This window comes from Suricata suricatta, chromosome 8, assembly GCF_006229205.1.
Source record: "Suricata suricatta isolate VVHF042 chromosome 8, meerkat_22Aug2017_6uvM2_HiC, whole genome shotgun sequence".
Taxonomy (NCBI): domain Eukaryota; kingdom Metazoa; phylum Chordata; class Mammalia; order Carnivora; family Herpestidae; genus Suricata; species Suricata suricatta.
The window spans coordinates 116,450,062-116,466,171 of NC_043707.1; the positions used below are offsets into that span (position 1 = coordinate 116,450,062).

Consider the following 16,110-nt stretch of genomic DNA (forward strand, 5'->3'; position numbering starts at 1 on the left):
AAAAAAAAAAAAAAAAAAAAAAAAAAAATCACCAAAACCAGGTCTACAAATTAAGCAGTGGGAACCTTAGCTGAGAGGTATCTCATGACCTTTCACCCACTGTACAGCTCACTGAATTTGAAATCTGTTGTCTATGTGTGACCATTCAGAACACCTGGCTGCCAAACATTGTACCGATCCAAAAAGATGCTTCCATTTCCAGGGGAACATAGCCCACACTATCTATCGCACAGTAGCTAAGAATGAACCTGGGTTTGCTCTCTGAAGCTCTATCCCTTCCTAACTGTAGGGCCTTGGGCAGAGAAATGAACCTCTCCAACGTGTGACCTCATCTATGAAAAGGATTTCATTTAAAAAGTGGGGAGGGAGGAATTGACACAAGAATGGCGCAACTGTGATAATTAATGAGCCTCTGTGACAGACACACAGCCATTTACCAAGCTATTCTATTTTATGCATGTGAATAGCTGCATAATAAAAGTGAAAAGAGGGGGAGTCTGAAACAGTACCAACCTCATGTAGTAATTGCAGGGCTTAAAGAAATCATCATCATCATCATTATTATTACAAGGAATTTTTACAAATCCTAGTTATTACCATTATTATCAGGAATGTTTAAATATCCCATTTAATCATCCCAACAGCCCTCAGAAACGGCGGTAATCATCTCCATTTGGCAGATGAGGAAACTAAAGCTCGTATAAGTTAAACAAATCCCGCAGCTGGCCCAGGGCTGCAACGCGATCTGAAACCCAGGATCCGACTCCACCATCACAGCTGCCTTGATGTCAAGAATAGCTCCTCGTGTTCTACTTGGTAGAGATCTACGCCATTATGACATCGCTTATTCATCTAAGGCGGTGGTTTCCCAGCAGAACCTGGTTTTTTTTTTTCCCCCAAATGCAGCTTTTACTCAGGACTCTAGGAAGCAAAACCCAAAAAAAGCCAAACAGCTCTGGCTGAAGTGGGGACGGGGGCCCAGAAACCAGGCCTCTTGATTCGAGGGTGGTCCCTGAAATCCCCTAGGGTCTAGGAGCATAGTGCGAAAACCCCATATTGGAGCCTGCAACAGCAACAAAAACCCTAAACTCTGAGAATTAAATTAAGGACAGCCTCCTTTGCATAACGCAGCTTTCAGTTTCCTGACTCCACCACGTGTGATCCTCATTATCAACTCTGAGGTGGACAAGGCAGGGCACATCACCCTTAATTTGCAGATGAAAAAATCAAGGCCAAATGGGGTTTAGCAACTGGCCAAAGGTGCACCAGTTCACTTTTTGGCCAAGAGCAGACTGGAAGTAGAGTCTGTCTCCATTAACTCAGTGTGACCTGGCACAGAGGGTGCCATCTACTGGAAATTGCCACTGACCTTTGGTCCACAAAGTGGACAATCAGCTTCTTGGCCACTGAGAGCTAAGCACAGCCCCAAGGGCCCCCTGCCAAGGCCCTGTCCCCGAGCAGATGGCCATAGGCAGGGGAGAGGGGCTCAATGCCACTGGAGGGCTGGACACCAGGATTTTGGCTGGAGACAGGCCATTCCATCCCAGCCATGTCGTGCTGAGCACAGGGCAGGATACCCAATAACAGTTAAAGTGCCTTCCACCTTCACCTGCAGCCTGAAAAGGGACAGCACGTAGGGCACACCTGGGTAGTAGTTACACTTCACCTTTCTTCTTAGCTCTTTCATAGAAATTCCTGAAACCAGACACATTTGATAATTGCCTAAATTATCCCCCACTCTAGCATCTCTGAGCTGAAGGGGAGCATGTGTTGGAATAGGCGACACTTAATTATCACTTAGTCTTTAATTAGCACTTAATTATTAACACTTAATCCATCTGTAAAATGGGGACACTAATACCTGCTCATAGGCACTCTGTCTGGGAGGATTAATTAATGTTTGCAGCCCACTTTGAAGATGCCAAACATTGAACAAGGGCTCAGCATTGGCATTAATGACCAGGGTGGTTTCCTTGCTTTTCCTAATGAGCTGTCTCATCTTCCTCTCCTTGTGAATATCCATCCCCAACAATATCTGCCCGACTTTGCCCCGGTGGAGAAACATTTAGCTCTGTGTTTCCCAGACACAGGATTTCCCATCCAGGAAAAGGGCTATTTACAGCCATCTTCCCGCACTTTAATTTTCTATTATGTCCTCTGAATATGTCAGTGCCTTCCCAGTAAATATTTTGATGTGCGCTTTTGCGGCGGCTTCTGTGGAGGCTGAATGGGACAGCTGCTCCCTGTATTAGGGAATTCCAGATGTGGTTTTAAACCACCAGACTCATCCGTGCCAATGCCTAGCCTTTGGGGGGTGAGAAGGGGAAAACATCACCCCGTTGCTTCCAGCATCTAACCTTCAGCCCTGGCCAGTGTGGGCTTTTGCCTGTGCCAAATGAAAAATATCCCCTTAGTGGACTGATAAAGGCACAACAGAAATACAGCCCTGGTCTGGCCCTGCACCCAGGTAACTCCAGAACCCAGTCAGCTCCCTTATAAAGATTGGACAAGGACCACAACAGATGGAGGGAAAGTATACAGCCTTTATGGTTTAACCAGACTAAACAATGGGCCAGAATTTTCCCCCAAAAAGTCCCACCTCTGCTCTTCCCTCCTCCCTCAGTGCCAGCCACATAGGGGGAAACTCACTCTTCTTGGAAGCTGAGCCTGTTGTTTCTTGGAGTCTCAGCCATGGGGGCAGAGAGCTGGTCCTTTGAGGTCCCAGGCTGCAAGGCCTCTGGCAGGCCTTGAACTCTCTTCCAGATTTCATGGCAAGTCTTGTCTAGGCTGTCTTGGGGTGTGTCCTGGTGGACCCAGATGTATCTGGGGAATGGGCCCAGGGCGGAGGGGCGCTTGGCCACCAGGGCCGAGGATGAAGGGAGCCCATTCCCACTGGCCATCCTCCTCCTCTCTTTCCGGAAGCTTCTTTGTCCACCCAGGGCTCCAAGACAGGGGGACCATCCACCACGGCCCCTCATTCACCGGAAGGGGAGAGGAGGATGGGCAGAAGCTGGTCAGTTCTGTCTGGCTGGTCCTCCAGCAAGATGACTATGTTCAGAGGTCTTCGATTTGTGTGAGTGGAGGCTGGAGGGCAACCTTCTTTTGGGGAAGGGGAGCTTATTTTGATTTGTTTTTATTTGCTCTTTCCTGACTTTTGCCCCCCTCCCCCTCTCCCTTAGAAGAAAATATTTGAAAGTCAACAAAAACCAGTAGCTTAGTAACCTTGGAATCCCTCTGAGCTCAGGAACCAGGCAGAATGACATCTGGAAACAGCTGGAGGGGGAGGGCGGGCTCTCCCCACAGTCCCTGGCACACCCCCTTCACGACCTGCCCGTCACACCTTGCGGGGCCTATAGCTCAGCCCATTCTCACTAAGCCACGCACATGGCTGGGCGAAGGCCGGGCACTGGGCACCTTGCTAGAGGCCGTAGGGGCGGGGAACCGTGGTCAGGTACTCAAGGGCCTTCCCAGGGAACCACCCTGAGGGCCAACAGCCCGCCCAGCCCCGCCTAGCTCGCCCTCCTGCCCTCCCCCGTCCCCTTTGCCAGAGCCACTCAGCCGGCGCTTCCCGCTTCCGACAGGAAGACCCCCAGGAGTACGGCCTGCAGCCAGCCAGGGCCCCCCGCAGACACCTGCCGCGCTGGGTGGCACCAGACGTGGCTCGGTGGGCTGCACCAGACGTGGCAGCTTGGGCCTGTTTGAGTGTCGGTGGCTCCCACACCCTCCCAGTCTAGCGCCAGAATTCCTCTGTTGGTTTCAAACGCAACGGCTCCGTGCGCGGGCCGCCCCGGGTTCGGTGCCCAAGGCCCGACGGCGGGGTGGGGGTGGGGGCCAGAAGACCTCCTGCTGGAGGTCGAGGGCGCCACACACCCGCCTGGTCCCGCCATTCCGTGTGAAATCTCCGCGCCTGCCCGGTCCCCTGGCCCTGGATCGCCTGATTTTACCCCAACTGCCACTATATTGGGCACTTACCGTGTGCCAAGAGCTGGGCTTTCTCTGTCATATTCAGCCTAACAGGCTTGTGAAGTTAGCACCATTGTGCCTAGGTTCAGGAAATCCAGTCTCTGGAGTCAGAAAAGGGTGTGTACAAGGCTCTCTTGTTAGTGGATTCAAACCCAGCTCCACCCCCACCCCCCAAGGCCTCATCTGTGTGCTCAGCCTTTGGGATGGACCAGTCCCTCCTATGCTGGGGGTGGGAGGTGAACATGTGGCAGTGGAGGTCAGGGGCTCAAGTGAGGAAAGAAAGGCTAAGTTAGTAGTTTGTGCCCAGTGGGCTCCGGGCCCCTCCTCACTGGATGGGCTTCCTAGAACTCAGAGCAGACACAGCACCTTCCCCAGGCTCTTGATCCCACAAATCATTGTTCCTACAGGGTTCCACCCAGTAAAGGGAGTGCCAGAGGACTGGAAAGAAGAATGGATGGGAATGGTCAAGAGTCGGGTTGAAACCTGACCCTGCCACCCCCTAGCTGTATCACCTCAGCCAATTTTTTATGCTCCCTCCTTCCTTCATTCCCCAGCACTGACCGAGTGCCTCCAGGTGAGTGGCCAAGCATGCAGGTGAAAAAAGCAGCCTGGGGGTCCCTGAGCTCATGACGCCTGTGTGTCAGTGCAGGGAGACATGTCACACACTAGCAAAGCAAATAAAAAGTATTAATTACAGATGAAATAAAGGCTCCGATGGAAACTAGCCAACAAAAGGAGGCAAGGAAAAGGTGAATGGTGGCAGAATTAGATGGATGTCCAGGTAGGCCTCTTGGGGAGCTAAGGTAACATTGGAGGTGAGACAGAAGGAAGAGAAGGAATCCTCTTCTGTAAAATGGTGTTGATAAATTATTATGAAAACCACATTTCTGACACATAGTAGGTACTCAGTAAATATGTGTTGGATGCATTAATGGCTTACCATATGTAAAAAGAAGGCCCGAGTTCCTGGAGACATTGACTCACAATTTTGAAACCCAAGCTTCAATCCCCTTTGATTTTCATTATAAAATTGAATTTTATAAAATTTGCTCCTTTGGGGAAAATTCTGAGGATCTAGACTGAATAAAATTATAGTTAAGAATGTAGAAAACCTTTTAAGATAGTGTATTTAAAGGAAAAGTGATCATTTCTGATGAAATATTAATAGTTCTGAAAATGTCACTCAGTGTTTGTGCTGCTTGGCATTTGGTTGGCTAACACCTATGCTTAGAGCAGTATGCCAACAGCCCAGCACTGCCCAGGCCACAGGATTCTGGAAAGGTAGCCCCTCACTCACTCCTGTTCTTTCTCCCTTCACCAGGAGATTAGGCCACAGGGGCTAAATTGGGAAGGATTGCATAAATAAATAAAAAGTACAGCAGGACAAGGAATAAAGATAGGGGCATGTTTCTTGAAGCCCTTGGCTAAGGTTTCTAGAAAATTCTGCAAGGGGTACCTGGGTGGTTCAGTCAGTTAACCATTCAACTTCAGCTCAGGGCATGATCTCACAGTTTGTGAGTCTGAGCCCAGTGTAGGGCTCTGTGCTGATGTCTCAGAGCCTGGAGCCTGCTTCAGATTCTGTGTCTCTTATCTCCCTCTGCCCCTCCCCTGCTTGTGCATTTGTGTGTGTGTCTGTGTGTGTGTGTACGCGCATATGCATGCTCTCTCAGAAACAATAAATGAATAAACATAATAAAAAATAGAAGATTCAGCAAAAAGCATAAGTACAGTAATTAGAAATAGCATAAAATGATGTCCAATGTGGTAGCTACCTGCCACATGTGGCTATTTTAAAATTCTATCTTAATGTAAGTTATGTTAAAATTGTAGCTCCTTATTTCCATCAGCCACATGTCAAGTACCACATGGGGCTTGGGGCTACCATTTTGGACAGCACAGAGAACATTTTCTATGTCCTAAAACACATGGACTCCAGAACCAGACTACCTGGATTCAAATTCTGAGTTCCTGTGTTCTGGCAACGTTGGTTCAGGCAGGTTACTCTGTGCCTTGGTGTATTTGTTCTCTAGGGCTGCCATAACAGAGTACCACAGAGTGGGTGGCTGATGTAATGCCCAAGATTTTAATATCACCCCAAAACCAGAAACCGCCAGGGAGACCGAGGCACGCATGTAAAAGTAAAGGGCAGTTTTATTACAGCTTAGGCTCGCCGGGCCTAAGTTCGGTCTCACAGCCTTCACCAATGCAGTGGATCCGTGCTGAGAGCCCCGAACAAGGGCTGAGTAGGGTTTTTATGGGGTTTGGGAAGGGGGAGTTACAAGAAATTGTGACATCCAATCATTACTGTATAACAGCATTGGCAGTAACTCTAACCATACACATTGTCCAGGGTGTTCGTTACTTTTGGCGGGACCCAATTACAACATTTAGGGTATCCTTGAAATCAACCAATTACAGAGCGAGTTCAGGGTCTTGTTTGGTGACTATCGGGTTAACTTTAACATTAGGTAACAGGGTCCTTTCTAAAGTTCCCACCTGCAGGTCTCACCCCCAGGAATGTGGGGAGAGGTAGCTGGGCTTTCCTGATTGGATACTGCAAAGAGGTCTCTTATGCCTCAGGTAATGTATAACTGCCTAATGGTTCCGGAGGGACTGACCTTAGGCCTTCTAGCTTAGAGGGGAACCTTAAAGCCTGTCATGGCGTCTGTTTGGTTCAGACTCATGTTCTTACAGCTGACACAATAGAAATTGATCTCTTCACAGTTCTGGAGGCTAGAAGTCCAAGAGCAAGGTGTCGGGAAGGCCTTTCTCATGGGCGCATAGATGGCTGTCTTTCTCCTGCATCTTCATATGGTCTTCCCTCTGTGCATGTCTGTGTCCTCCCCTTCTTATAAGAACATCAGTCATATTGGAGCAGGGCCCATACTAATGATCTCATTTTAGCTTTACCACTCTTTGAAGGCTCTATCTCCTCCTATAGTCGTATGGTACATGAGATACTGAGGGTTAGGACTTGAACATATGAATCTGCAGGGACAACATGTAGCTCACAACTCTCGGTTTCATCTATAAAATGGGATGATAATGAACACCCACTTTGTAGAATTGTAGATGTATTATTACTAATAACTACCTACCACACAGAAAGTCCCTAGAATGCCTGGCACATGGGAGGCACATGGAAATGCTGTATATTAGTTCCTTTGTTGATTACATTAAAATGTGTGCTACTGAAGTTTCTAAATAACAGCTTTTGTGCTACGTGTAGGGATGGAAGACTTTAGCTGCACTAGGAAAATTGCTCTGTGATGGAGGGACAGACTCAAATTATCAACTAAGTCTTTCTAGGCTTGGTTCATTTTTGAGCACCTGTCATTGTGCTCAAAACATTGTGCAAGGTGCAGGGCTAGGAGATGTTTAAGATCTCTCTTTAGCTTAGACATTGTTACAGGCAAGTGAAGGGAGCAAGTGTTCCATAAGTGCTTGGTACACAGCAGTTGTGGGGAAAACTGAGCTTATTCCAGTCTCGTTCAATATAGGTAACCGTGTTCCTCCAGCTCGCGTAGATCTATGTGCCCAGCACATGAAATGGTGTCTGTCACCATCGGATGCTTCACTTCAAGCTCCGGAAAAGGGCAGAGACCAGGCCTGTCTTCAGCACCTTGAACAGTGGGTTCAATTTGTTTGGACAAATTCTTCAATTACCTGTTACTGCCCTTATTACCCTGGGCAGGTTGTTTAACCTCTGTATACCTCAGTTTGCTCATCTGTGAAACAGGGATAATAAAATACTGAGTTTTTTGTGACAGTTGAGATAATGCAGGTACACAGCTTAGAACAGCTACCCAAGGAATATTAAGCTATAATTATTTAGGATTCAGAGATTCTTGCTTTTCTATTTGGAAGCAGGAAAGCCTCAGGAAGAAGCAAATCTCCCTCCCTAGTCTCCAGCTCAAACCTTCACTCACCCGGCTTCCATCACTGACACGAACATGGTCAGGATGGAGAACTCATCCATGTTGGGCGTGGCCTGCACTCCGTGAACACCTTCATAGGCGGGAAAACAGCTTCCTCCCGTAGGCCCTATCCCTCATCTAACATATTTTAAACACACCCACCTCTCACCACAAATATAACTTTTTGGCTGTAAAAAAATTTGAAAGGCTTTTTGCCATTTTGCTTTTGAAAATTTTTGGCCATGAGTAATTTATTTCATTTATGGCCGGCTGTGATTTCTTACCCATCTTGGTGCCTACCTGGGAAATCTTGCACAGTGCGAGAAGTCCAACTTACAAATTGTTATCAAACGAAATGAAATTTTTATGACTACTAAATTCAACAGTTAATGAAGTTGACATAATGTTACATTTTGCATTTAATTAAATATTTACTGATTTTAATGTGGTAGTTTTCTACTTGGTACTGTGGAGCTACTAAAAACATTTTTAGGCTTCAAATTTTCTTATAGGCTCCAAAAAACCACAGAGAAGCCCCTTTTGTTACCAGGCCAATAATGCCCTAATGGGTCAACCTGCCCAGAGTGGGGGCCCATGCATAGGGAGCTCCCAGGGAAATCTGTTGAAGGACAAACCATCAGAAATGGAGGAAGAGGAGGGTGCATCCATGTGTCACAGGAACAGGCCTCCCCTGGATATTGTCCCAGCAACTGAACCCAGTCACAGAGCAGCCAGCCATTTCTAGGACTTTGAAAAGGACACCAGAATGCTCTAGAAGCAATGCTATGGCCCTGTGACTTCTCTCTCCCTGCAACATCATCAGTGACCCTCGCTATTGCCCAGGAGATGTCAGCCCTTAGTCTTACCTCCATTCCTTGCTCACAAGTGAGGAGATGGCTGAGAGTTTAGGCTGTGGTAGCCAACACACTTGAATTTGAATTCCTGCTCTGCTACTTCCTGTGGAGTGCCTTTACACATGCTTAACTTCTCTGGCATTTTATCTTTCATCTGCAAAGTGGTTAAAACAACAGACAGATTTGGAGAGGGAGAGGTTCAAATAGGAAAACACAAAGTTTCTCAGCACAGTGCCAGGCTCAGGGTGTGCCCACAGTAAAAGTTACTGATTATTGTTATTATCAGCTATTAAAGTAAAAACGGTAGGTTAAGAGATCCCCATTTAAAGTTAGGGACAAGGAAGGCCATCGTCGATAGAAGAAAAGAATACAACTTGGCAGTAGTGGCAAAGTAAGGTAGCAAAAAAGTCAGAATGCATCTGACCTTTCACTTCCTGCTCTTGGTTCTCACCAGACTCATCGTGACAGGTGCCCCACGAATTTCTGGAGAGGCTTTTTGTGGGATCCTTCTCAACTAGAAGCTTGGTGTTCTGCCCTTCCTTTCATAACTTCTGGGCCACAATGTTGGTCACCAATATGCATTCAGTTAAGATTTATACTAGCTGAGTGCTGAAATGACTTGAGGCAGCTTTCAGATTAAAAAGTAAAAATCACAGCATTGAAGAATAAAGCAAGAACGGACTCCCTCTAAGAAACCAGAAAGAGTTGCTATTCTCAAGCACCTGAATTGGTCAGAACACACGGAGGTAATAAGGTAATAAAACTGAGTATCCTTATTTGTCAGCTAAAGCAAAAATGGAAACGCGTCGGAAGGCAGAGTTTTTATTTTCTGATAGCAGAAAATACACATCTTCATCTGTGGAGACAAAATGTTTCCTGGAAATAACCCCAAGCATGAATTTATCATGAGTCCTTGTATAAAGGACACTGAGTGACATAGTGGGCAATATATTCAATTCTGTTTTCATAAAGACAGAAATGCCATTAAGTTGGTCAGTTTCTCACATCAGGGTTCTCTGAAGACATAGAGCATAACATTAAATCATAACTCAGAGAAGGCATTTCTTTAAGGAACTCAGATAATGAAGTCTAGGGACACCTTTGGGTCCATTCCACAAACATTACTGAGCACCTAGTCAAGCATCCATCCATCCATCCATCCATCCATCCATCCATCCATCCAGCAAAGCTCTACTGAATGCCTACCGTGTACCAGGCACTCTAAGCAGTACTGGTGAAGATTTCTTGCAAGAACTGACACCTGGACTGAGTTCTGAAGGACAAACAGGAGGACGCCAGCCACAGCAGGAGGAGGAGACTGTTCCAAGCAGAGGGAGCAGCATGCACAAAGGCCCAAGGCGGTCGGGAGAGAGAAAGCATGCTTATCTCAGGAGCACAAGGGCCTCCAAAAGGCTAGAGCATGGGTCGGTGGGTGGGGGAGCAGGGAGACGGGGCCTGGAAGAGCAGGCAGGGACAGGTAATGAGGCCCCTATTTGGAGAATCTAGCAGGGAGCTAGGACTTCGCTCTGTAAGTCACGGGGAAGGGTCCTGGGAAGGTGTGGGAGCTGTGGCATCAGGGCAGTGCTTTTGAAATCGCTGGCTGCAAAGAGGAAGCTGTGTTGAATGGGGTGAGAGCAGAGCTGGGGCACTTGTGATGTGGCTACTGTAAGAAACTGGAAAGACCAGGAGGGCCCTCCCTGGGACCTGGGAGGTATTGAGGAGGAAGAATTTCGATGATGTGGGGACTGCCTGGATGGAGGGGTTGAGAGGGTCCAGGATGAGGCCCCAGGCTTCGGGCTCAGGAGCCTGTGGACATGGAGGCACTAAGCCGAGAGGCAGAGGTGTGGTGACAGGTTAGAAGAGTTGCGAGCAGGCTGGGGCGCAGTGTCCTCAGGACATACAAGAGGAGAGGATGACAGACACTGCAAGTCCTAGGGACTCAGACTCTCAGGAGGAGGTCTCTGCCAGAGGCAACTCCCAGTCCACCAGGGTGCTAGGGGGACAGTGAGAAATCGGACAACTAGAGAGCCTAGAGAGTGCAGAAGGGGGGTCTCTCGCCCCTCCTGCCCTTCTGCCAGCATCCTGGGCCCCAGGAATGCTCACTCTGTCTCTGGGGCAGGGTCCCCTCTCACCTGTCGCTCTCCCTAAACTGAGCCAGGAGCCCTCCTCCTTTCCATCAGAGGCTGTATTTCTCCCAAAGTAATTAATCCTGCTTTCTTGTTTAACTCCCTCTTCAATAAACTATCAACCCCTTGAGGGGAGGAGTACTGGCCTTGCCTTATTCTTCTTTGTATTTGTTACCTCAGCACCTAGCTCGGAACCTGGCATGCAGATTAATGTTTCAGACATGAACAAATGAATGAATGAGTGAGGAGTAAGTCAATGACTATAGAAAAAACCAAGGAGTGTGTAACGGTACGGCTAGCTGCTGTGACATGCTCCCGATATTTCAGTGGCTTCGTGCTGTTAGAGATCACTTCTCCGGGAGCCTGGGTGGCTCAGTCAGTTAAGCGTCTGGCTTCGGCTCAGGTCATGATCTCACAGTCCGTGGGTTCAAGCCCCGCATCGGGCTCTGTGCTGATAGCTCGGAGCCTGCTCTGGATTCTGTGTCTCCCTCTCTCTCTGCCCCTCCCCTGCTCACATTCTGTCTCTCTCAAAAATAAAATAAACATTAAAAAAGGTTTTTAAAGAGATCATTTCTCAGATAAGGATCTGTTTCCGGTGTCCCTGTTTGGTGGTGATTTTCATCCATACAGTGATTTGGGATCCAAGCGTCTTCCAGTTTGTGGCTCTGCCGTCCCCAAGGGCTCCACACGCTCCATACCAGTCGGCAGATGGAGAAGGAAGGATGGGAGGGTTTTATGAGGTTAGCCTTGTGGGGGCTCACACCGTTTCTGCTTACATTCCTTTGGCTAGAACCTTGTTTCATGACTTTGCCCAACTACAAAGGGGACTGGAAAGTGTAGCCACTTCTCAGCGACACTTCAGCGCAATTGACATTTTTGGCTGAGTAATTTCTGGGGATGGGGGAGAGCTTCCCTGGGCACTGTAGGATGTTTCACAGCATCCCTGGCCTCTACCCCCGAGATGCCAGTAGCACCCTCCAGTTGTGACAGCCAGAAAAGGTTGCAGACTTGTTAAATGTCCCCTGGGAGGCAAGAGTGCCCCTGATTGAGAACTAGTGCTGTAGGCCATGGAAGGGGCAGCGTGCATTTTTGAGATCCAGCTAGCTGGCCATACTGCATGGGGCACCCTGCAGGGGGAGTGGGTGGAGGGGTTAGGAAAGGCTACCTGGGAAAGGTGACACTTGAGCTGAGTGATGGTTAGGATCATTGACTCCACATAGTGAGAGAGGAATGGTACTGCAGTCACAAGAAACAGTGCAAGTAAAGGCACGGAGGCATGATAGCTGACCAGAGCTTCAAGTACAGATGACAGCCTAGAATAGCCCTCATCCTGTGCATTATGGCCTCTGACCAGCCGAGGGGAATTCTGCCCTCTTTTGCCACTGATGTGAATGCCGTCCCTTGCCTTGTATCACAAACAGATTTTTCTACAAATAATGTCAGAATTTGCTGGCCCCAGCATTTGGTGGCCCTAGAGGAAGGGCTGAATATGAGCCCTTCTCATGTCTCCATCCTGGATTCTGTGGCCCACAGCCTCATCATGCTTTGTTCTGGGTTTTTTTCTTCCTCAACCCTTGCTGTCACCTTTCCTTGGGAAGCAGATCACTGTCATCTCCACAGTGACAGCCTTGCTCTGGGGAAATACCAGCTTCTGTCTGATCATGCTCATGATTTCAAATCCCCACCTTCCACTCAGACCCCAGGCTTTTTCCTTTAAGCCCTTGCCTTTGTAGCTCTTCTCTGCAGTCTTGCTTGCCCCTCAGCCTCTATTTCTGCCCTCACTATTTAGAGCATTGTATTTGCCCCATCCCCCACCCCTGGGCTTCAGAAAGCTCCTTCATTTTCTTCTTGGATCAGATTGAAAATTTCAGGGCATCAAGTCTACAGCCCCTATTTGAATGGGGCTGAATTCTCCAGCGCATCAGGTCTTGTTTTCTTTCTAAAACAAACTCTGATCTTATCTAGATATTAGGCTTATCTTGGCGAGTCACTATACTGCATTGGGTTTTTTTTTTTTTTTTTTTTTTTTGCAACCTTATATTGTGGAGACATCTTGATCCGTGGCTGGCTACTGCTCTGGGGAGAATGGAAGGGGCATGTAGGAAGCCAGCCCCCAGGAGCTGGGCTGAGAGCCACACTCACCTAGGCTACAGGGTGGAGGGCTGTTCTCACCTTTTGGACTCCTGCCTCTCCCTTGCCCTGCAAATGTTCCCAAGACTCCCATCTCTGTCTGTGCCCACATCACTGCAAGCAAAGACTACTGCGGTGACCTCCCCAGTGCGCTTCCCTTTTCTGCCCCATCCTTGCCATCTCTTCCCTACAGAGAAGTCAGGGCACATGCCAGGCTGTGCCTCTTGGCTTCTACTTCCTAGATAGAAATAAAAGTCCACCTCTCGTATTCAGAGCTGTCCATCTTTCCAGAGTTTCTCCTGCCAAAGCAGTCACATTATACACAGCCTTAACAGATCTCTCTTCAGATATACATTCTGACCATCATGCATTTGCTTTCTCTCCTCCCTCCACCCGAAAAGTCCTCTCCTGTTATGGGCTGAATTGTGTCTCCTCCCCTAAATTCATATGTTGAAGTCCTAACCCCCAAGACCTCAAAATGAGGCTATACTTGGAGACAGGTTTTTTAAAATAAATTTTTAATGTTTATTTTTGAGAGAGAGAGAGAGAGAGAGAGAGAGAGAGAGAGAGAGAGAGAGGAAGGGGCTGAGAGACGGAGACACAGAATCCGAAACAGGCTCCAGGCTCCGAGGTATCAGCACAGAACCCAATGTGGGGCTTGAACCCACAAACTGTGAGATCATGACCTGAGCTGAAGTTGGATGCCCAAAAGACCAAGCCACCCAGGCACCCCTGGAGACAGAGTTTTAAAGAGGTAATCAAGTTAAAATGAGATTAGGGTGGGTCCTAAGCCAAGGACTGGTATCCTTCTAAGAAGAGGCAAATTGGACACAGACATGTCTGGAGGGGAGACAATGTGAAGACCCAGAGAGAAGGCCATCTACAAGTCAAGGAGGGAGGCCTCAGAAGGAGACAACTCTGTGGACACTTTGAACTCAAACTTCTAGCCTCCAGAATTGTGAGAAAATAAATTTCTGTAGTTTAAGCCACACACTGTGTGGTACTTTGTTATGGCAGCCCTAGCAAACTAATACACCTCTTATTTCTCACTGCCTAAGACTAAAATCCAAACTTCTCACCATCCCCTATGATTCTACATGATCTGGGTCCAGTGCTCCCACCTCCTCCCTCATCTCTTGGATGGCCCCTCTTCCTCACCTTCATGCAGGCCCAGACCCTGTCTCCCGTGTCCCTATCCCTTTTTGGGGACCTTGCCCATGACCCCTGTACCAAAAGCCCTTTCCCCACCTCTTTGCATGGATGTGTTGCTTGATTTAGATCCCACTTTCAAGGTCACTACCTCGGAGAGGTCTTCCCAGACCCCCTATTTGAGTTAACATTCCCCCCATATTCTTTCTCATGGTATCACAAACTTTTCCTTAACTTGGAACGTTGAATGTATTTATTTATCGCCTATCTTCATCAAGCCAGGGACTGTTCATTTGGGTGTATATTCATTATCTGGTACAGTGTCCAGCATGTAATCATGCTCAATAAATATTTGTTGAGTAAATCTTCACCTTGCCAAAGTCTCTATCCAAGCCTCAGGGTCCAGCCAAAATCCTACTTCCCTCCTTAAATGAGCCTTTCGATTCTCCAAGTCCAAGACCAGCTTAGTCTTGATAATGTCTCTGAAGCAAGTCCTTTGTGTCATGGTGATCACCACTGCCATTTGTGTGGGGTTCCCCCCTGTGCCCCACATCCTCCCCAGCTGGACCACACACTGTGCATGTCTGCATTGCCCACAGTAGAGGCTGGCACAGGGCCCAGAGCCCAGGAGGCCTCGGTAAAAATGTATGTGGACCCAAATAGATCAGAGAGAGGGGCGAATGGTGGAGGAAGTAACTGGGCCATTTACAGGGATGAAAAGTGTGCCCCTGCCCTACACAGACCCCAAAGAGAAGGACGACAAAAATTCCTTTTCCTAAGGAAGGTTTTGGGGCAAACCTCAGGTGTGGGCTGCAGCCACAGAGCAAAGTTCTGGGGTGGGAGAGGGAGAGGGAGAATCCACTGGTCTGGAACCCTAGAAGTATAGAGCAGCCCAGACTCTCTTCTGCCCAGCTGTGGGCTGCCGAGGAGGGCTGGGTATCTGCCAGCTTTTCGAGCCCCGCCGGCAGGAGAAGGGGAAGGCCCAAGCTTAGGAGCCAGGAGCGCACCCAAGGGAGGCCCCAGCCAATAGCCCCCCAAGGCCGCCACCCACTAACCGCAGAGCCAATCTCTCCCTCCTCCCCAGGGCTGGTGGGAAGGCCGAGGCCAGTCGTGGCTGATGAGCCCTCTCTTTCAGGGGCTGGGCTTGAACAATGAGAAGGGAAAACCCCCCTCCCCGCTGCCCCGGGGACATAAAGCAGTCCTTTCACTGTGGAGTTCTGGCTCCTTCGGTTGGTTCTTGGCACCCAACGAGGCCGTGTCGGGAGGGGCGAGAAAGCAAGTGTTGGGGGTTGGGATGGGCCGGCGATTCGGAGGGAGCTCGCCGGCCCTGGGCCACCGGGCAGGCTCCCCAGCTGTGGGATGAGCTCATGCAGGGAAACCGGAACAACTTGGGGTGGGGGAGGGGGATGGGCATCAAGGAGCTGGGAGATCGTGGCTACGGGGAGCAAGTTTTTCGTGGGGAGCGAGGACAAGCATCCACTCCTCCGATCCTGCCCATCACCCTCCCCACCTGAGATTGGCAACCTAAAAGCCCTTTCCGGGCTCTTTCCCAGAAATTCCCGGGCCCCGCCGACCACTGCCCCCTGGGCTCGCAGACACCGAGCTCGGGCTTGGCCAAACCCCCTAAGCCCGGAGCGCAGCCTCTCCCGGTGTCTTAGGCAAAGGGGGTGGGGTGCTCAAAGGCTAGTGCTTTTCCGCTGGGCACGCCAGCGGGGGCTTTCCCCACCCCCAGCTTTGGCCCCTCCCGGTCCGCTCCCGCGCACCCCGTCTCCTCCCGCGCCGCCCCCCCCAATTCCCCGGCATCATCTCTTCCTTCTCCCCCAGAGTTTGGCGTAGACAGCGAAGGAGCCATCGTGACTGACGGAGGAGCCTAGGGAAGGCGAGACCGGAACGTCGACCGAGTGGGGGTGGGGACCGACGCTGAGCCCTAGGGGGCAGGCGGCAGTGGCGACAGGGGAGGGGTGGGGGAGC

The 16,110-nt window shown here is 49.3% G+C and overlaps 1 protein-coding gene and 1 long non-coding RNA gene across 4 annotated transcripts in view; one reads left to right on the forward strand and one right to left on the reverse strand.

Annotated features, from left to right (window-relative positions):
- C8H1orf94 (chromosome 8 C1orf94 homolog) overlaps positions 1-3,199 on the reverse strand; it is a 36,655-nt gene extending 33,456 nt beyond the window's left edge. Inside the window, exon 1 of one of the 2 annotated variants that reach the window (XM_029947992.1) lies at positions 2,650-3,199. In XM_029947992.1, coding sequence (XP_029803852.1) covers positions 2,650-2,978 — 329 coding nt within the window. In that variant the 5' untranslated portion in view covers positions 2,979-3,199. The remainder of the gene's footprint in view (positions 1-2,649) is intronic. The other variant, XM_029947993.1, reaches the window with a different exon arrangement.
- A 59-nt stretch (positions 3,200-3,258) lies between these two features.
- Positions 3,259-9,385, forward strand: LOC115298845. Of its 2 annotated transcripts, XR_003911867.1 has the most exons (4): positions 3,259-3,451; positions 4,371-4,537; positions 7,464-7,593; positions 9,189-9,385. It is a non-coding gene; the product is annotated as an uncharacterized LOC115298845 (long non-coding RNA). The 2 variants fall into 2 exon arrangements; XR_003911866.1 differs by lacking the exon at positions 9,189-9,385 and having other exon boundaries at positions 7,464-7,730.
- The last annotated feature ends 6,725 nt before the right edge of the window (positions 9,386-16,110 follow it).